This window comes from Castanea sativa, chromosome 8, assembly GCF_040712315.1.
Source record: "Castanea sativa cultivar Marrone di Chiusa Pesio chromosome 8, ASM4071231v1".
In the NCBI taxonomy this organism is placed as follows: domain Eukaryota; kingdom Viridiplantae; phylum Streptophyta; class Magnoliopsida; order Fagales; family Fagaceae; genus Castanea; species Castanea sativa.
Genome location: NC_134020.1, coordinates 54,462,723 through 54,484,128, shown reverse-complemented (window position 1 = coordinate 54,484,128; position 21,406 = coordinate 54,462,723). Strand labels below are relative to the sequence as shown.

The following is a 21,406-nucleotide window of genomic DNA, read 5'->3' as shown; positions in this document are numbered from 1 at the left end:
AAAAACTCCACTTTGTCTTTTCCCTTGGGGAGTAGTTAATGAATTAAATAAAATATAAAGTGTATCCTTCAAAATCTTTGTTTTGTATGAATAAACATTTTTTTTTTCTTAGTAGATCCTACTATAATTGCCTAATTGCTCCCCTAACTAACCTCCGCAATCTATTGACCAATAAATAGAAAGAACTCAATTCTTAATCTTAATGATCACCAATGTAATGCTCAACAAAGACGTCAATTATAGCTAATAATAGATTTTTAGCTCAACTACTCAACTAGAAGATGATAAATAAATAAATCTTCATAGATTATGTAAGGTTAATCATTCCATCAACAACCTATCTAGCAAATTAAAAAATAATTGAGATTAGACAATTTGTATTCATGCAGTACTAGTCAACATCGTCTTAGCTCCCATGCAGGCCTAAATATAGTTGTTTAATTTACCGCACCTCATATTATTTTTATTTTAACCTTACTACATAGAAAATAAGAATATCAAGCAATTATAAAAGGAAAAGAAATCAAAGATTCAAAGGAATATACACACACATCCAAGGATTAGGTTTCGCTAGACCTAGCAAAATATACTAGACAGTTGATTACACGCATCCTAGGATTAGGCTTTTCTAGACCTAGGAAAATTAGTCATAAATCCATTAAAATGCCCAAATAAAAAAAAATGAAAAAGAAAAAGTTTAGAGACACAATTTTTCTATAATTTGTTAAGTAATCGAATGTGAACGGTAAACAAACACTTTTGCATGGACTAATTAGATTTTTTCCACTACTCATAAAGTAAGTTGCAAAAAAAATTATATTATATTCAAAAACTTATTTATCACAAAAAAAAATTCCTAAAATTATTTATAAAAAAAGAAGAAGATATAAGTAGAGGAATGTTTGACCCATGGAAAATTGGTCAAACTTGAAACTTGACGTATTACAAATTTGACATGTTGATCTAACGGGTTAAAACACAACTTTGCTATAAATTTATAAAAATCAATTAACAATTTTTTTTTTGGAATATTTAGGACTTTGTATCTTTTTTTTTTTTTTTTTAATTTTGTAATAGTTAAAATATAATTCAATAGTTACAATTAAGAAGGGGCAATAAATGAAATCCTATATATCTCTCTTAAAAATATCAATAAATACTAACTAGTTAAGCTAAAAAGCTTTTGGCGTTAACATATTTAACTTGAATGATAGTAAGTCACTAAGTTTTATTAATTATGCGATAGACTAAATGTTAATTTTGTTTGTTTTGTACATGGTTGTTAACACAGTATTTAGAATGGTTATCTACAATTAATGACCAAATTCCAAAAGACTTGGGCTAAATTTGTTACACAATTAAACTTCTTGTTGGGTGTGAGTGCTTTTGGTGATCATTGTTGATCTTGATCATTAAGGTTTTTGTTGTTAAAATTTGTTGCTCTTGGTGGAACAACAAAAAATTATTATGAGATCCTCATTCCTCAACAACTGCAAATTTTTTGCAGAGTAAAATTCAGTTGGTAAGCTACAAAATTAGATAGTATAATTATTATGAGTCCCGTACTTTCCTTGGGCTTAAATCAATTTTCTTGTATGTTGACTCACTAGGTTATGTGTGTCCCCTTATACCCGTCACTCACAAGAAAATATTTTTGGATGTCATTTTTTTAATTTTACAAACAATGTTAGGCCTAACTAATACTCCACTTTCAGCTTAATGATGGATCAACAACTCACCTGCTTCATACGGATATTGCACCAACTAGTTATTATGTTTCTATAATGTGCATCTTTTACATACTCCCTACTATAAAATCTACCTAGTTCTAAATTAGGCAATCAGTAGTAATTGTTTAATCATCAGGGTATAATCATGCAGCCAATGAAGAAAAATCTTCTATTTTATTATGAGTATGTCATTTTAGGACCCTATCTATTATTGTATATCACATGTCAAATTTTTTTTTCCCTTTCAAAATTTTGATTATTTTGTATGAAGAAGAAAGTGACCTATAACAAACTTGGATTGATGGATAATAAAACAAAACACTCATAATAGGATATACAATCTTATGTAAAATACAATTTTAGTTCTTAAATTTTACCAAAAGTTTGTTTTTCGTTCTTAAATTTAAAAAAAAAAAATTAAAAAAAAAAATCTTTTTTCATCTAAAAATTTTGTAAATAATTTTTTTCAATAAATTAAGAATGAAAGATGAACTTTTTAATAGTTTATAAATGAAAAACGAACATTTCAAAGTATAGAGATGAAAGATAAATTTTTTATAAAGTTTAGGGATTAAAATAATATTTTATGCTTTAATTTTTTATTCTCAGCCAATGCCATTTTTGATGCTCCCATGCAAACTTTAAAAATGGTTGCTCAACCACACCTTATCTTGTTAAATATTTATTAGAATAAACTTAAAAGACGATTCTATGTTGCAACCATATAGGACTCATGTGTGGCCATTATATATGCACCTGGCCACTCAAACATGAAAAAATGGGTGACGCCTAACAAACTAGATGACCAATGAAATGGTATGTATTATCTTAATATATAGTACTATACGTGTCTTTTATTGGTGTGAGGATGCTATTTGGAGTTTCCCCTCCTGATGCAATTGTAGAATGAAAAGAATCAGAACCATCTCAGGAAAGGTGGGGATGTTGAACTTTGACTTCTTCAATGACATATGAGCTGATGCTAATTGGGAGGGTTACCAACCAAACCTTTGGGTATAAAAAGTCCACTGAAATGAATAACTTTCTTTGTTTTTTTCAAAGAACAAGTCAACTTGTCTTGCTCTCATATAGATTTATAAGACCATATCCAATTGGGTCAACCAAACACTTGGTAAACAGATTAACTTCTTTGGAGAAGTCAGCAGTCAAAGGTCCAATTTGGAGTTCTAAACTCGAAATTCAAGACAAATATGAAAATTCTTTTACTCTTTCACTCTTATGTATGTACTTTATGACTGAAAATAAACCTGGTTAAGAGAGACAGAGAGAGCAACAAAGATTTTCAATGAAACATTAACCTTAGTCACATGAAAGACATGATTGAATCAGAGTTTTCAAGATTCTCAAAAAAGAAAAAGTAAAAAAAGAAATCAGACTTTTGACAATATAATATGATTGTGATTGATGTCACATGATTAATAAGGATTGGTTTCTGTTTCTCTTTAATTAGATTTTACCCTCAACAAGAGTAAATCTTCTCTGGTCCCATATTTGTGAAAATTTTAAAGCTGCATATCTTAGGGAGTCCCCTACTACTCCATAAACTCCAATTCTAATGAATACAAGGTTTAGTATCAAAGTCACTGAAATAAATTCTTGAAGACTTTTAGCAAGTTGCTAACTACCTTCATGTAATTAAATAATAATTCATGCCCAATAGAGATAAAAGTTTTTTTTTCTTATAGGAAAACGTTTTAAATTTGAATTTTACATTATAAAAAATGGACATCCAATTCATTTTCAATAAGTAAAGCAGCTATCAATTATCATACCGTACAGGTTAGATAATATATCTTGTAAAAAAGAAAATACTCGAAAAGGGACCCACGCAAAGCCCAAATCACTGCCCAGAAAAATGCATTCCACTCTGGCCCATTACCACTTGAATTGAGGTCACGAGTGCATGAATAATAGATTATTATTATTATTATTATTTGAAAAATTACCTCTTGTACAATCCCATTGTTGAAGGTAGCAATCAAGAAGAGTATCACTTGTACTGGATAATATTTTCTGAAGTAGGCTTGGAGTTAAAGAGTTTTATTGCTTATTATGCACTATATATATATATATATATATATATATATATATATATATATATAAAAACAAAGAGCATGCAATTTGCATATATGGCTACAAAATTTAAAAGTGCACTTCAAGTTGATGACCAATAGCAACTGTCATTCAGGACTCTTGTATATGACAAATACACATGAATCATACACTTGTATTTGTGACGCAAGAGATAATGTAGGCCTATCATCCTAGATCATAATAATATATTATATAATGTTTCTCCTTGGCCAAATGCCTCACAGTCTTACTACAGTGAACAAAAAAGAACGACCAAGTACAATGTAACATGGCGGGAAAAAAAGTTATAAAAAGTATATGCTTAAATTTAATTAAGAAATCTAAATATAAAATTTAATGGAAGAATTTAATATAATGTATTTAAAGAACAGTATTTATTTGAGGTAAGAATTTGTCCATCTCTAATCTACACTAGGTGGGGTTTCTTGATTCCCCACCTCAAGAATGTAGCGGGTCGAGAATAGGTTTTACTTAATTTTGCATTCACATACACATACCTGTGTGTATAACCCGTGTTTTACCCTTTCAATTTTAATATACCACATTATCTTATTACATATTTAAGAATAAACATAACCACACTTAATCAATGCTAATACTAATATATAAATCCAACCAAATTGGGAGTTTATTGAAATCTTATTAGGTGTGGTAGGATGTGGTAGGATGTATTAAATTTTAAGTAAAATACTAATGTCAAAATCTTTTATTGGATGGTGTAAAATATGAGTTTAACACCCCATCCTTACCAAATTCGGAATCATATTTATATATATAATCCTTTTAATATGTTTTATTATCATTCCCATATAGCACATTTTTTTTTTTTTTAAAGTACTCTTACAAAAGCTTTTCTAATTTTTATTGTCTCTAAGGCTCCAACTATTTTATGTCAAACCACTTCATTAGAAATAGTAAAATATCTTTAACATGTCATATCTAAACTGTCATACTCTCGTGGATTTTTCACATCCTAAAGAGGGGACGGACGCCCATAATTCAATTCCACTTTACCATGTTGTCATCCCTAATTCAAGTACCCAGTTCCTGTATCCATTCTAGAACGTATTTATGGTACACAACTTAAATTGAACCTAAGTTTGGGAATAAAGCAAAAAATACATATTAAAAAACTAATTACAGTGAAAGAGAAGGAATGTGAAATAGATGAGCAACTCTCTGGCAGTCTTAACGGCAATAACGGTAATGTACAGGGACAATCGTGTCACTCGCGGACTTGCCGTTGGAATCTCTCTCTTTCTCTCTCTCTTACAAGACATGTATTATAGGACACACCCACGTTTACATTTCTTGCCAGAGAGAGACACACACAGAGATTTTAATAGTTATCCATGAATGTAAATTTCTTTTGGTTATATAAATCGGGTTTTGACAAGACAAAACACTCCATCTCTTGCTTCATTCCAAAACAGAGATTTCCCTCACAAACTTAGAAAGAAGATAGAGATAGATAAATAGAGAGAGAGAGAGAGAAAGCTTTCTTTGCTTTAAGAAAATACGATCCCCTTCTTGCAAGTAAGTCTCTTCTCTATTCCTTCCTTTTTAATACCCATCTTTTTGGATAAATTCCTTTCCTTGTGCTTGTACTTTCTGTCTTCTATGTTCTTTGTTTCATAAAAAGGTGAACTCTTTTTTCATGGGTCTTTCTCCTTTTCCCTCTCTGTTCTACTTTCTGGGTACTTTTTCCTCCTTGTTTTTATGCTTTGGAATGTTTTTGGAGAAGCTTTCTATATAGGGTTTCCTTTATTTTCTTTCATTGTTCAGCTTTCTATAAGTTATGCAGTTTTATTAAAGCCTCTTATTGTTCATATATATAAAGATTCCTCACTTTTTTAAATCCTTCCCTTTCTTCCCTCCTTAACTTTCAAACTCCTTTCTCCTTTTCAAAAACTTTGAATTTATTGGTTTTTTATTCTTTGCAAATTTTGTTGAGCCTTAAATTCTGCTCCTTGTCCTCTCTTTGAGGGGTCCAGTTTCTCCTGTTTTGTTTTGAATATAAAAAAGAACTCCATGTTGTCTCTTCTTTTTTGTTTGGTGATTCACTTATTCAAATAGCTTGCTTTGTTTTTAATAAGAACTGGTTTTGTTTTCCAGGAACTCTATTGAAGGAAAAGAGCTTATTCAAGGAGTTTTTGATTTTTTTTTTTCAGGCTTGGATACAGATATACTTCCTTGGAAAAGTTCTAATTTTTTTGGTGGGTATTGATAATTTGAGGATGGGGGATCACTTTGTGTTGCTGGTGGATCGATTGATCACTGAATCCACATTAGAAGCTGCAATTGAGAGCAGAAACAAGTCTCTGCAAGCCACTTCCTCAGTGGTAATCATTGACGAGATGAAAATTGATCACTCTTCCAAGAAGGTGGATTTTGCATCTCCTGGGAAAGTGGTGGAATGCAGGATATGCCAGGATGAGGATGAAGATTCAAATATGGAGACACCCTGCTCTTGCTGTGGTAGCTTGAAGGTTAGTCAGTTGCCCTCTCCTTTGATGATAACCTTTAGTTTGTTTTATAATGTTTAAGTACTTGTATTTTGGGTTTCCTAGTCTATCCCTTATGTTCTTCATGTTGATTTGTACAATCCCAGAATTTAACTGAGTGTCAACAACAAAGTTGTATGTAGAGTTGTTTTATTGATTTGGTATTAGTCTCAAAAAGATTTGGGGTAAATTAAACTTTTCGTCCCTGCAATTTGGGATAAGTTTGATTTTGGTACTCTAGATTTAAAAAGTTTTAATTCGGTCCTTCAAATTTCAGAAAAGGAAAAATTCGTCCCTCCATCTATTTTCCGTTCATTTCTTGCTTGCATTTTTGGTCCCTTAAGTAATTAAGTTAATGGGAAAATAGATGAATGGACTAAATTGTTTCCTTTTTTAAATTTGGGGGACCAAAATATAATTTACCCAGAGAACTAAATCGATTCAGTGCTACCCTACAAGTTTTTTTTTTTGGCAAAGATGGACCTTCATTATCTTGATATATACTTGACACTGCAAGTCAAACCCCCAACCCACTCACACACAATATATTTATATATATATATATCCTCTTCATCTATTGATTAGTTTTTGACATGTAACACGTGACTGAAAAAAAAAATCACCAATATAAAATCTAAAATTCCTAACGTGATGGGCTTAAGCTATGCTTTTGGCTTCTTTTGATCAATGCAAGTAATGATTCTGAGAAATTCACAAGACTGGATTTGCATGCGCAAGTTTTTTTATGCTTGTTGAGAAAAAGGAGGGGAAAAAAACTTAATAGTCCTCTCCACATGTAGGAAAAGTAAGCTTGTTCACATATCAAAAGATGCAATTATCAAAGTGACTTAGCACGCTGTCATCATAATCAACATGTACACATCAACCCCACCAGCATCAAATAATCTCTTTTTTTTTTTGGGGGGGTGGGAGGTTTGACACAGAGTCACAGATAGGGCCTTTGTGTTGGATGTAGATTAAGACAGTCCAGCATGAACTAGAAAGAGGTGCATTGTCTGGATGTGGATCATGAAACAGAAAGGACTAAATTTGGGAGTTTTTAATTGGAGATCACTTTTCTAATCTTTGTAACTGTGTGGCTGAATCTTTAAGTCATGTTGCATATTCCTTAACATGGTAATGAAGACTTCACACTGTGACTACTATAATGCTCCTTTAGCTTTAGTCATCAATCCAGTCTTTTTGGCAATTCTTGTCTTCTTTTGAAATTCTTGTCCCATTTCACCTCAATAGAATGAGAGTACTAGAGGACTCAACTGATGGTTTCATTTACCATGTAAAGTATGATTTGTTCAAAAACATGCCTTTCTTATATATTTGATTTTGCCACTGGATTATTGGTTTTAGTGCAGAATGTCCCTGTCATATTCATTTGTTCATATTTGTTTCTTGATTGTTGCAGTATGCCCACCGTAGATGTGTACAAAGGTGGTGTAATGAGAAAGGTGACACTATGTGTGAGATATGCCACCAGGTGATTTATACTCTTTCTAGTCATGCTTCTTAATAGTTTATTTTCACCTTTCCATCACTGAACACTGAGTTTCGACTACTTCATTATCTGCATAATATTCTATTTTACATTTCCCCAATCATTACAAATTTAGCTAATTACTAAGATTGAATTCTTGAATTTCAGCAATTTAAGCCTGATTATACTGCTCCTCCCCCACTGTTTCGATTTGGGCGTGTTCCAATGAACTTCAGGTAATCTTTATATGAACTTTCTGATATATATTTCATTGCCTTTAATTTGGAATGTGAGTTTTATTTATTTTATTTTCCAACCTGACCAATGTACTTCTGTGGTGGTTTTCCCAGGGGAAATTGGGAGATATATCGAAGGGACTCAAATAGTCCCCGTGTTATAGCAATGGTTTCAGCTAACCGTAGTTTCCTGGAGCCTGACTATGATGAATACTCGGCTTCTACTACAAGAAGTTTGATGTGTTTCCGTTCAGTTGCTCTCATTGTACATACTCTCTCTCTCTCTCTCTCTCTCTCTCTCTCTCTCTCTCTCTCTCTCTCTCTCTCTCTCTCTCTGTGCACGCATGTGTGTGTATAAATTCTATTCAACGTTTTAAAATGGTAACCTTAACTTTAAAAAAAAAAATGGTAACGTCTAACCTATATATAGGTTAGATATAGTTGTAACAAGTCCTCTAAAGAATCATTGATCCATTGCAATCATTTTGACCAATGCCTCTTCCAAACTTATGCGCTTCTTGTTTGCAGTTCATGGTTCTTCTGATTTTACGGCATACTCTTCCTCTCATAATTAGTGGAGGCAATGGTTATTCTTTCCCGCTTTCTATGGTAAGCTTCTTCGTTTGCCATTTCATTTCATGAAAACAAAGATGAAACCTCAGTTGTAAATAAGTACAATTGCATACCATTCTTTGCAGTTGTTATTTCTACGAACAGCTGGAATTATCCTGCCAATCTACGTTATGGTGAGAGCAGTAACTTTTCTCCAGCGCCGTAGATACCAACAGGTTAGTTCCTATTATGGTATCACCTTTCACTTCTTTTCTAATTTTAAAAGTTTTCTGCAACCTTAAACCATCTAATAGCCAATTCTCAGTGAAGTTTATTTTTCAATTTCCTTGTTCTGGTGGGTGACATTAGGAGCCTTCCATTTCACCAATCGCTTCATCTGATGATGAAATTGAGGATTCAACCTTGCAGCTCCAGCCTCATATCATTCGTGTTCAAGTGTAGCCGCTGCAATTGAAGAAAATTTGGTCTTGGCTTGTGATTAGTAGTAGCATCTTCCAATCTTTATATTAGTCTTGTTTCAAGGTGAAATGAATGGAAATTGGGATAAGATACTTTCAAAGGACAAGTATGATTCTCCTTTGCCATCTCTCAGACCAATAGGCAAAACTTGAAGCAATTATAGAGCAAATTTCTATTGGATGTAGCTTTTAACATATGCACTTCCCTTGCTGCACATCATCTGAATACTTTGTACAGTCAGAAAAGTATCCAACTGTATATACACATGATATACCAAAAGAATACAAGCCAATATTGTATTAAAGGTGAAGATCATTGTTGTATGTCTGTATTGTAAATACCCCAGTTGGCATTCATGTCTCAAAGACTGATATTAGTCAGTAGACCAAGTTAATGAAGCAAGACAAGCTGCATAAGTTAATCTTTTACTTTAAAATCTTCTCTCATTTTGCACTATTTCCCTATTAACGGACAAATGGACAAAAAAAAATTTGGATATGCTCCTCTTAGAATTCAGTGCACTCTTTCCTCTCTTATTTCTCTCTATGAAGGCCTTCAACAGCCAAAGATGGCCACAGCTCAGAAACAACAATTGTGAAAATTTAAATACCACAAACATGATGTATCCATCCATTCCAATGATTTGATATTACAAGTTTCGAACTTCTTTTGTTTTTCAAGATACGTCTTACCTAGAAATCTATCACATACCATCAAATGGAAATATATCTTCTTTTTTTCAACTTGCACTTTACGACTTTGGTCTATAAAGTATTGCTTTATTTCAACACATACCTAAACTTCCGTCTGTTTCTGTTAGCTGGATTGTCATTAAGACCTAAACACTCCCAAATGATGTCGTTTTGTAATTTATTTCCGCACTCATTCTAGACTCTTTCTTTTTTTCCTTTTCTTTCTCCTTTTTCTTTGCTACTTCTCTTAGCAAGAGACAAAATGGATACTGTACGAGTTTGATTGGTTTTGAAGAAAAAATAAAAAGGTTACATACAACATGATCCGAAAGTTCGGTGACCAATTTATATAAGATAAAAATAAAACAATAAGAATCCAAATGAAAATAACTCCAAATTTATAAAGGTGTAATTCACCCTATTTTCCGACTTGCACTGAAATTTAACTTTATTCAGTGTTCCAGAAGATGGTGAAAGGGGGACATAATTTCGAATTGATTATTATTTCTTCAAGCCGCCAATACAAGTCACCATTACTTAAAAAGTAAAGAGAAGTAAAAAACAAAGAAAGAGAAGTGTTAATAATAAGTGGATGATGTAACGATCAGGTCAAAGTCTGCATAAGTCCAAAACTCCAAATCCTATGGAGTTGCTAATCATGACTCCATATTTCAAATAGAGTACATACAAGGTCATTACTCTTCTTCTAATCCCTCTTGACTAGGTCCGTATGATCAACAAAAAGTAAACTTCAAAAAATTTATTAAAAAAAAAAGGCACAAATCTAGTGTGATTCTCTGTCAAAATTATGATTGTGATAAAAATCTGTACAGTCCATTTCAATTGAAAACCAAAAAAAAATTCTGAAAGAGGATACAGAAGAGGACCTCAAGCAGGGTATTTGGTACAAGTCTTTTCATCTGGACTCCCCCCCTATTCAGAGACTGATTTAACCTGGCTGTTGCCTGTATGTATTTTTTCCTCCTAACAATCTTTAGTTCCAGCTTTTTCTTGGCCTGAAAAGTTGCGGAACAAAAACAAAATAAGCAAATGAAAAAACCTCCTAACAACCCCCCCCTTCTCTCTAGCTCTCTCGCTCTCTTTTTTTTTCCCCCCTCAACCCCCTTTTTTTTTCCTTATGATTTGCTTCTTTAAACCCTCTTGAAAGAGCTCATTACCCTCCTAATTATCATATTTCTTTATAAGAGTGTAGTTGGTGAAAATACTTCCGACTTTTCTGCTGTGAACGCCAGTAGCAAGCAAGTGCTCCAAATGCACAGCTAGCAACAGCAATTGCCAATGCAGCTCCCAAAGGCACCACAAAAGCATTTGTTGAGACCACCAAATCATCAAGAGCCGCACCAGACTTATCACTTTCATGATTATTCTTGTCCTTGTATATAGAAACTAGCTTTTTCCCATAGTAATCAGTCAAAAATTTGAACACCTCATCCTGGTCCCACTGAATTCCATTATTTCCCTGGCTTTGAGATTGACGGCAGGAAGAGCAAAGCTGCTTTGAAGGCCAAATCATCTTCGGAAATTTGGGATCCCCAGTTCGTAGAGTGGCTTCTTCTTTGCTTAATCTCTCATTGACCTTGTTGTGTGAACTCCACAACCAAAGGGCAAAGTCACGGGTGTTGTTGAAGGGACCAGAGACACTGAAAATCAAAACTATTCACTTTTAGCTTAAGTTAGCTGAAAGAAGCTTAAAGGATTTGAAATAGGACAAATTTTCCTTAAAACTGGTTTGGAGGCAAGTTCTTCCAACCCACTACATTGCAATTGAAAGGACCCTCCATTTGTACTTCTAATCATTCAATAATGAATCATGTAACTAAAATATACATGAATGGTCATATGAATCACCACATAATGGTTTGTAGGAGATTCCTTTGGTTTTGAGGACAATTGTCCTTCGAAATATGCATTATTTATTAGAAGCACATACCTTGAACACATCTCATAAAAATGTTGGCGACATTCCTCACAAATAAAGAAGTTGTGTACAAATTCACAAATAGCTTGAAATGCAAACTGGCTCTCTCCATCCTCAACTCTCACAGAGAGTGAATGCAGCAAAACCCATAATCCACAACTACAGAGAGAGAAGAAAGCTTCTTGTCAAAAGAATACCACTGAAAATAATTCCCATAGTTGCGAGGAGACTTTAGTGGTGAGGCTATAACAACCAAATTAAAGCAGCAGCTATTGTTTAAATTTGTACTTGCACTAGTGATTGCAGGTAATCATATAACTAACATGTAATCAGTGGAATTGTAAACTTGTAGTACAGGAGGCAAAACTGTGTATGACATCATGGGAAAGCACCATCAGGATACCATCTCAATCTCATAAGCACCTTCTTACTCTCAAAATCAAAATTTACTATATACAAGAAAAGGAGAAGAGAAACATATACAGCAAAAAGAAATTTATTGTCTCATTTTGTCTATGATAAAGAAAAAAAATTATACTAAAAATTTAAAGTTGACTTTTAAGATGTGTTTATACATTACACACACAACACACTACTTTATCTTAAATATGAAGTACTTTTACGTTTCATTTGTACCCAAAAAAACACAAAAAAATTAAAAAGACAAAAAAGGATTTCTTGTTTCCTGAAGAAACTTCCAGAAAGCAATAAGCAGTAGCGTCACCTTCATCTTAGGACACATCAAGAAATGGTACAACGGTAAAGCCAACTACTAATCCCCACCATATACTATTCACAAATATGAATTCACAGCATTTCCTTATAAATCATTCAAATAAGTGAGCAGAAAATAAATTTAACTATCCACATCTCCATTATGCGCTTCTAAAAGAAACATTCCACACATGATGTCTATTTTAATCCTTCCTTCCAATGTATAACACAAATAGAGATAAGTGTACTTATAACAGCAATTCAGAAAGATATGCCTATCACATTAAATCAGGTATGTCCTAGATGAAGAATTCTGTGAAAGGGCAGTTGTACAGATTTTTATTTTTTTTCACTTCTCTGGGAGATCTTGTAATTTTGTGAAAGGCAACCACATGTAAAATTCTAAATATTAAAATGTGAAAAAGATACATGCTAAGAAAACCAAACCGTTAATCAAAATTTGGAGTATGCAAAACAAACCACTACCTAAAACCCCTAGTATCATTCTTGCTGCCACGGCAGAACATCTGCGAAAGAACATGCAAAGACAATATAAATGGTTAGGGATTTGCTTCCAGTAATAAAAAATAAAATCACAAGAAAACTGAACCGAGCTAGCCAACATATAACCATAGAACATAAGAATGGATATATTCACTAAAAAAGTTAAGGTATTAGACTACTAGCTAGTTATAGGCATCTGAAAACTGACAATCTTACTATAAAGGCATTTAAGTATTCCAAACTAACTTGGCACATCACTCACCTCAGCAGAGACTCAATAAATGGCTTAAGCATTGATGCTCGGCAAACAATAAAATCCACCAATATTATTACTCAAATCGTATCAAATTTGTATACAGTTTCAACCCCCTCAAGTTCAATATCATCAAATCAGCAACCACATAAAATTTCATATAAGTGGGTGAAAAGAGTTTTCACAAAATCAAAGGAACTCATTGCTAGACAGGACACATTTTACGTCTACTGAATTGTCTGAAATGATATTCTCACGAATCTCATTTATTTTTTCAAATTGAGACAAGAGAATGAGAAATACATCAGAAGCAGAATCTGCTAGGCTTAGACCATATTTTATGCATGAAATATTGATTAATTTTCCAGAATGACATTGAGCATTTCTATAAATCTAACTTGAACTATCTTATGTTAAAGGTCCTGGCCAAAAGCTCATAAGCAAGCTCAAAGTTTGACCCAATCGAATTGCATTGGCTTAAATACAACAGTTCAAGAAACAGTATTCAATAATAACAGTAATAGGCCAGGTTGAAAGTTGAACAGCCAGAAGTACCGGAGGACCCAAATACACTGACATATATGGATTAAAATGTTGCAGATACAATATTCTACAATTTCCGGAAAGGCTTTAATGCCAGTGAGATATAGAATTTCACAAGCCAAGGAGCTTGAAACTGATACCCTCCAGAAGCAATAAAACGGAACAAAAAAGACTTTATTTTTATTATTTCCCTTCAACACAAACTTAAAACCTTGATTAGTGATCCCTGAGCATAATACATGAAGTGGACCAAGCTCGAATAACTCCAAACAAACCTTAATTATAAGAACATCAACGTAAAACTAGACCAGACCCATAACATAAAACTAAAGTCCTTCATGGTAAAACCCATAAACCTGACCTAATTCTAGATTTAACTTGAATAAGCCAAATGACCCTAGTAGTAATTAACCAAAAGTCAATAAATTATTAAACTCTAATGTAACTTCTAGCTTTAATGAACCAGCATCAGAGTTTCTTTTTTTGATGCGCTTTCATCCGTCTTTTGCATCTTGCATTTGCTCATCACTCATGATTGCATCAATGATGAATGAAGCTTAGCAATCTTACTGCTTATGATATTTGCACTCGCATAAAGAGGAAGGGTGGGGGGGGGGGGACTCTATAGTTAGAAGTGCATTATTTATTGTTTATTACATTTAAAATTGATAAAAGCTTGGCCAATGCCACTGTACTAAACCAGATGCTGACAATTGTAAAAGAAATCATAAAAAGTAACTGGGAAAAAAAATGTTGTTACATATTTCTTTCTCTAAAAAGGAATCAAGATTATATCAGCCAATATGAAAACCTAGGTAGAAAAGCATCTCTTAAACCACTGTACAACAGATAATATTGATACATTATATATAATCATAGAATAGCATAATAAAAATGTTAATAAAGGAAATTAAGGCCTTTGAGTGTCTACCCAATATCCACGAGGAACTTCTTTTCCACAAATCTGAATATTCCCCAGTGCACCCTTTCCATCATTATTTTCCTGCTTACTAGTCAAGTCCATGTCTAACGGGCACAATTCATCAAAGTTTACAAGGACCTCTGCACTTCCCATACGGCACCTGCCATATATATCTAGAGTGAAACAATGAAGTAGCATGCTGGGCAGAGATAAGTGGCTTACTTCAAAGTTCAGTTTTATACCTTTTAGAAGGATGATGAGCCACCAAAATTTGTAGAAACTTAATTAGTGAACCCCGGGTTTCTGATTTGATCATCTGCAACAAATGTATAAAATAGAGAGGTAGTATTCCTTAATACCAATGAGCTCAATCAATAAAGCTTGACCAGAAAGAAAAAGGTTATACCTTGTGTTCTAAGATGATGTCAAAGGTTGTTGATGTTGCCTCCTCAACATCATACACAGCTCGTGCAATCTTACAAAATTCACAAGTTGCAAGAGTCAGTATCTTAATTTGTAGAGAAGAAACATTAATTTGTAAAACAAGCAGACAAATTTATATTTAATGCTCCCTAAATGACCTGTCCAGGGTCTGACACATTTGATGAAAGATGCTCATTTTCAAATTTCTCATCATCCAAGCCAAAAGAGCTGCAAAGTTTAAAGCACATTAGAATTAGTAGCAAGAACAACTCTTGAAGGTAAATAAGAACACATCTTTACAAGTATTTTGTTCAATTCCTTTTTTAAAATATCTGGTTATAAAAATGACCTTCATAAGTAATTCTAGATATCTCATACTTTTCTTTTTTGTTTTACTTAAATGAATTCTGACTCCCCTCACAATCACAGAAAAGAAGAGAGAGAGAGAGAGAGGTGGGGGGGGGGGGGGGGGCACAGGGCACATTTCAGTGGTTAAAAAAATCAAACAAAATATTTGGCCAAGTACTGATGATACTCATTCCTTTGACAATTTACATAGTTGAAAAAGTAAAAACCAAGACCTACTTAACCCCATTGTTAAGCATCCAGATATGTCAACAAAGAAAGGAAATGATAAATAAAAGGTTGATAATATTGTGGATCTCTTATTGAAGTTTCCATTAATTTTAAACTTTCCTTATTTAGCATCAAGTAGCACATGAGAAACTTTTCTAACTAGGCAAAATAAGGCACTCATCTTTGTGCAGGAGGCATTAGTTAAAGGACAAATTTGCTTTGCATTGAATGTATGCACCACAAATATACAAAGTATGAGACCAATGAGCTATAGCTCAACTGGAACTTCCTCCTATAGTAGTGGGATGAAGGGTGAGGTCATGGGTTTAACACCTGCAGGTGCATGTGTAACTTACCAATAAAAAGATACAAAGTATGAGAAATTTCAAAAACACACCATAAAAAAGTTAAATGTATATGTCAAAAATCAAACATTGAAATAGTAAATTCTAACATCATACTTGTTTCAAGTAAAACATATAGTGCAATAGAATTATTACCTTCAAAAAAGAAATAGATGTAAATACCTCATACCTGCCCATTTGCTTGTTGATCCAATTAAGCAATCGATCAGCTGTCCGAGCATCATCAATAATACGTATTTCATTTTTCTCTTGTTTAGGTTTCCAACCACCAGATACAAATTTAGAAGGAGGGGCCCAAAAGAGCATAGGATAATGATCCACAGAAAACTTATCACAAAGTTTACTGTTTACCTGTGCTGCCAAAAAAGTGAAAGGAGAATGACTAACCACCAAGTGAAAATATATAGAGTTAAGTGTTATTTAAGAAACCCAATAAGAGGGATGCAATAAATCAAACATAGAAAAATATACTGTTGATGGTCAATCATGGTTATGGATTACTTGTCTGAAGCTCAGTTACCTTCTTTAATGGTATGGTTAAACCCCCCCTCCCCCTCCCTCTCTCTCTCTCTCTCTCTCTCTCTCTCTCTCTCTCTCCCTCCCTTCTTTTTCCCCAAAAAGAGCCCAATCCTAGACAGCATAAGTCATATCAATATTGAATTTTTTTTTTTTCAAATAAGTGATATCAACATTAAAGTTAATATTTGATAACTGATATTAATGAATGTTATCCAATTTTCAAGGAACAAAATGACTAAGGAAAATATCTTTCCAAAATAAAACAAAAATAAAACAAAAATAAAAATTGAGAAAGGGAGGCATTACAAATTACTATAGGTATTGTTGCCACCCCACTTCTTTCTGTTCCAGACCGCAATTTTTTACAAACTAAAAATTCACAGTGTTTTTGTCTTCTTTATGTCAGAGCATAAAACCAAATTTTAAGCTAATGACTTTGGACTCACCATGGTTAATCAACCTGTGAATCTGTGACTACCAAGTCAGGTCCATCATGTGAGCTACATTCTCTTATTCACACTCACTATGCCAACCATCAGCTCTGATACCACTCATTATAGTGAAGGAAATTCTTCAAGTGAGATCTAGATTCACATGATAGGACAACACATTCCCACTTTGGTTTATCTGAGACTTAGATATGGGGGCTCATGTACAAGTTGAACATCTCCACCTATTAACTTAAACTTTTAAGTTGGATACTCTAACATAATATCAAAATCCGGTTTGATTGTTCTTGGACTTGACATGCCATGCTTGTTAGGCTTTGCTTCATCTTTAATTAGGCCATCAGGCCCATTTATCTCGATTTAGGCTTTGGTTGGACCAGGGGTATTAAGTTATCACACATTGGTTGTGTTTGGGACTTGATATGGTTATTACCTAGTTGGGCCTCTCCAACTGCTAGCTTAGGCTTCTAGATTGGGTGCTCTAACATTGTACTCACCTATTATTTTGATCCAAGTAATGGTATTTAAGAGCAAAGACAAAATTCAACTACAGGAGTCATAGACAAGAAATTCCTAATGGGAAAAAAACAGTTCTGAAATTCACAACTTTTAGGAAAATATTAAACAGGAGCTTATGTAGCATAGGAGGCAAGATAGAATCCTACAAAACCAGCATATTCAGAAAAATCATTCTCATGTTTCTCACAAAAATCACCCCCTAAAATATCCCACCATCCATTAAGCGTGACAGAAGCCACAAAGTTTCTTCCTCAAAAGCCCTATACCACTTGTTTTGCCTTCTAATAGACCTAGGAGTTTATCCCTAATTTCAATCTAAAATTTCTTTATAATCATGACAAACCCTGTTGAGAGTATTATAAATTTACAGCAGGATATATTTCTGCCTGTTGAAAATATACCACTGCAGATCATCCTTCGTTGCCTATTTGCTAGAAGAGATCCACTCCATGTTATCTAGTTTACAGTTGAGCGGTGTCTATCAGATGGTTTAGTTATTAGCACAGGATTATCAACCAATCTTAATCCTCTAAAGGGTTCTTTACAGCTTTTCTGATAGAACTGGATTAAAACAACTGTAATTTGAGAGAGGGTTATTCTGTTCCTTTGGTGGCTTTACCGATATGAGCATGCAAAGAAGTCTGAATAACTTGTCATAACCATCAATCAATAAGCTTATCTGTTCCAAACAATCAGAAGATTTGACAGACCTTCAGACACATTAGGACAAATGAAAAGATCACACTAAAATCCAAGAAGCACAGGCAGCAAAAGTCAAAGGGGTATTGAATTTAAGCCAGTAAATGGAGAAAATGACTTAACCCGGACTTGTTTGAGTTTAATTAACCTTGCATTTATAAAAGATAGTTTAGCACCCTGTAAAACAGGATCCATTTTTTATTTATGATTCATCAACTCCATGTAATTGGGGAATCAGATTGGAGTTAATGATTAATGGATGAAATCAATTCCAACGTGGTGAAAAAACAGTAAAATCCAATAACCACAATAGTGTTCGTAATTGGATTTTAAAAGGAGATAAGTACAAAACTGAATTTCCTGGTCAGAGCAACAAAAGAAAATATTCTATTGTTTCTCTAGCAATCAAACAATAGCATAACTGTGTAATTCATACTTGCAATTTATAGGATTTCAAAGTGAAATGAAATTGTAGATGGGCGGGATCAGTTCCAAATCTGAAGAAATTATGGGATACCTAGATACATAATAAAATATATCAAGGGTTTACAAAGAGATGGAGGATTTCTATGATTGTGTCCTCCAAAAATTCAGTAGTCATTCTCAGGATAGGAAAAAGGCACTAATTTCTTCTACAGAAAGAAAATATCAAGAAAGTAATTCCCATTTCCCACACATAAAAAATAATAAAATATGACACCCTGCGAAGAAAGTAATCAAGAAAAGTGGCAGCATAAATACCTTCAATGCACAGTCCACTCTCGTCATCAATATGATCCCAGGATGCACTGCACCAGGTCCATTAAAAAGCCTTGCAACTCTTTCGTAATGGGGCTGCACAAATTTATTTTCAATCAACACAACAACAGATAATAATACAGCGTCTCATTATGAATTATCGATCACAAATTTTAGCATATCATACCTTATAATTTCTGCAAGCAGGACACCTGCCAGACCAATTCAACCATGTCAAATAAAAATTGAACTCCACTCGACATACATATATCCAAATTCGTTTTAAGTTTTTAAACAAACGCCCGTAATTACAACAACAAAAGCCTTATTCCCAAAACCATGGGGTCAGCTCGGCTATGGATCTTCAACAGACTAATTGGAAAAGTAGTAAACCATTTCTTAATTAAAGAAAAACCCATTTAAAATAATTTAATCAACTAATATATTTATATGGATTGCCGATTTCATAAGCTACCTAGATAGCGCAATTCCATTCAAAATAATTACTTTTTAGTACAAATTTCAACACCACCAATGACCAAACACTATTTCTCACTTTCATTTTATACCATAATTCAAAATAAAAAAAAAAACATGTCTTAGTTGCAATCTAGTATTAAAAATAAACAAATAACATTTGAAATAATCAAACAAACCTTATACAAATGATTTAATATTGCATAGATCTAAAATAAAACAGACCAGTGAGCGAAGAATTCGACGACAGCAAAGGTGGCAGGGGTGTCTCTGAGAACAGCATCGAAATTCGTGACGTTTATGTCGACAGCGTAATCGTGAGGGTGGAGATCAGCGACGACGTTGTCGTTTTTATTGTTGTCTTCGATCGAACGAAGGAGCGACCGAGACGGCGAAGCCAACGACGACGACGACGACGACGATGTCGTTTTTGGGATCGAGAAGAGCAGGAGACACAGAACCAGATTCAAAACCAGCAGCTGAGACATGTGGGGAATGAAACCTTGTTTTTTTTTTTTTTTTTTTTTTTGGTTTATGGACTAGGGTTTGTGTACTATGTAGTTTTGTTTGAGATTGTGTGTGTGTGTGTTTTGTAATAAATTGAGATCTGCGTGAAGAAGCAAATTAGCTAGTGTTTTACGATCAGTGTTTGTTTGAGGATTGTGAAATTTCCGGTTGGAGGAGTTGTGTTGTGTTTGTGCTTGTGTTGTCTTGTCCCTGTCTCTCTCCATTGGCCTTTGGACTTGACTGAATGAATGAATGCACAGTAATGGCACGAGGTTTTTTTTTTTTTTTTTTTTTTTGGGGGGACAAAATTTAAGGACAAGTTTATAACTCAAAAAGTGTTTTTTCAATTTTATTCAATGTTCGTTTGATATAATTTATTTTTAGCTGTTTGAAAAAGTTATATACTTGAAAAGAAAAAAAAACTGAAAATTAAAGATGCAAATTTAAATCATTAATACAAACAATTCCTCTCAAAGCAAGTGGTTGTTTTTGGTTAATAGAAATCAATGGAGCCACAAGGCTCTAGAAAATCTATATTTTGTCCTTAATCCATAATTGTTAAGGTATATTTCTAGAGAAAAAAAAGGAAAGAAAAATGCTAGAAATACAAAAATAATTTATAATTTGCCAAATGGTGAGTTGTGAGTGGTGAAAGAGTGGACTCACTATTTTATATCCACTACTCACAACTTGTTATGTGACAAGTCGGGGCAAAAATTGTGGACTTTTTAGTGTTTCTAACATTGCTCAAAAGTAAAATTGAGACTCGTAACCACAATGCCTAGAGTTTTTTTTTTTTTTTTTGGGTTTGATGGATTAGGTTGGGTTGTAAATTTTTGTAAAGCTTGGGTTGGGTAAGGACATTCGAGTTGGAAAAATGTGTAACTCACGTGATTCAACCCACCCCAACCCACAATGTTAATAGTTTAAAATTATATGTTGTTACTTGGATATATTTTGGTATGTTGAAATTTTTAGTTTAGTTAAAATTGAAATATTTGGCTCAAAGCTATAAAATTGTTATCAAATTAGGAAATGAGCTTAAATATGCATTTGGCATTGACTTAAAAAGCCAGACTTAAAAAGCCAGTTTTTTTACTATTTAATTTATTTTTGCTACTATTCATAGGTTTTATTGAACTTTGGTCCTATTCATAGATTTTACTGTACTATTTCAGCTACCTTTTAATTTTGTCTATATTATTTTTAGCAAAAAATTTTCAGTTTAAGCTAAATAAGTTGTTCCTAAATGGACATGAAAATTAAACTTTTTACCAACCCATAAATGTTAATAATTTAAAAATATGTTGTTACTTGGATATATATTTTGGTATGTTGAGATATTTAGTTTAGATAGATTTTTTTCTCAGGAAAAAAAAAAGTTTAGATGGAATTGGAATAGTGGGCTCAAATCTATAAAATTGTTATCAATTAGGAAATGTGCTTAAATAATTAAAT

General features: G+C 33.3%; 2 protein-coding genes across 7 annotated transcripts; one reads left to right on the top strand and one right to left on the bottom strand.

Moving 5' to 3' along the window:
• The first annotated feature begins 5,123 nt into the window (after positions 1-5,123).
• LOC142606764 (uncharacterized) lies at positions 5,124-9,545 on the top strand. 5 transcript variants are annotated; one of them, XM_075778096.1, is made up of 8 exons: positions 5,124-5,381; positions 5,961-6,334; positions 7,773-7,844; positions 8,010-8,077; positions 8,192-8,342; positions 8,606-8,686; positions 8,776-8,865; positions 8,999-9,545. In XM_075778096.1, exons 2-8 carry the CDS (start codon positions 6,083-6,085, stop codon positions 9,089-9,091), a joined length of 807 nt encoding a protein of 268 aa, XP_075634211.1. In that variant the 5' UTR covers positions 5,124-5,381; positions 5,961-6,082; the 3' UTR covers positions 9,092-9,545. The 5 variants fall into 5 exon arrangements, with proteins under 5 accessions (XP_075634211.1, XP_075634214.1, XP_075634215.1 ...); XM_075778099.1 differs by having other exon boundaries at positions 5,250-5,381; positions 6,017-6,334; XM_075778100.1 differs by lacking the exon at positions 5,124-5,381 and adding an exon at positions 5,397-5,487 and having other exon boundaries at positions 6,017-6,334.
• Positions 9,546-10,392: 847 nt separating this feature from the next.
• Positions 10,393-20,131, bottom strand: LOC142607750 (sulfhydryl oxidase 2). 2 transcript variants are annotated; one of them, XM_075779360.1, is made up of 12 exons: positions 19,667-20,131; positions 19,152-19,176; positions 18,968-19,060; positions 16,210-16,391; positions 15,258-15,327; positions 15,083-15,151; positions 14,919-14,992; positions 14,686-14,836; positions 12,941-12,981; positions 11,753-11,899; positions 11,028-11,462; positions 10,393-10,817 (listed from the first exon to the last, which is right to left on the bottom strand). In XM_075779360.1, the coding sequence occupies exons 1-12, from the start codon at positions 19,927-19,929 to the stop codon at positions 10,796-10,798; spliced, it is 1,572 nt and encodes a 523-aa protein (XP_075635475.1). In that variant the 5' UTR covers positions 19,930-20,131; the 3' UTR covers positions 10,393-10,795. The 2 variants fall into 2 exon arrangements, with proteins under 2 accessions (XP_075635475.1, XP_075635474.1); XM_075779359.1 differs by having other exon boundaries at positions 10,541-10,817; positions 10,980-11,462.
• Between the last annotated feature and the right edge of the window lie 1,275 nt (positions 20,132-21,406).

Bases quoted from the DNA above. Each gene is read 5' to 3' on its own strand.
- LOC142606764 (XM_075778095.1), top strand. From the start codon at position 5,877: ATGTTGTCTCTTCTTTTTTGTTTG. The intron at 5,901-6,016 runs GTGATTCACTTA...TTTTTTTTTCAG, and splicing joins TGTCTCTTCTTTTTTGTTTG to GCTTGGATACAGATATACTT. The intron at 8,687-8,775 runs GTAAGCTTCTTC...CATTCTTTGCAG, and splicing joins ATTCTTTCCCGCTTTCTATG to TTGTTATTTCTACGAACAGC.
- LOC142607750 (XM_075779359.1), bottom strand. From the start codon at position 19,929: ATGTCTCAGCTGCTGGTTTTGAATCTGGTTCTGTGTCTCCTGCTCTTC. The intron at 15,152-15,257 runs GTCATTTAGGGA...GAATTTTGTAAG, and splicing joins ATGTGTCAGACCCTGGACAG to ATTGCACGAGCTGTGTATGA. The intron at 12,982-14,685 runs GTAGACACTCAA...GTTCTTTCGCAG, and splicing joins AAGTTCCTCGTGGATATTGG to ATGTTCTGCCGTGGCAGCAA.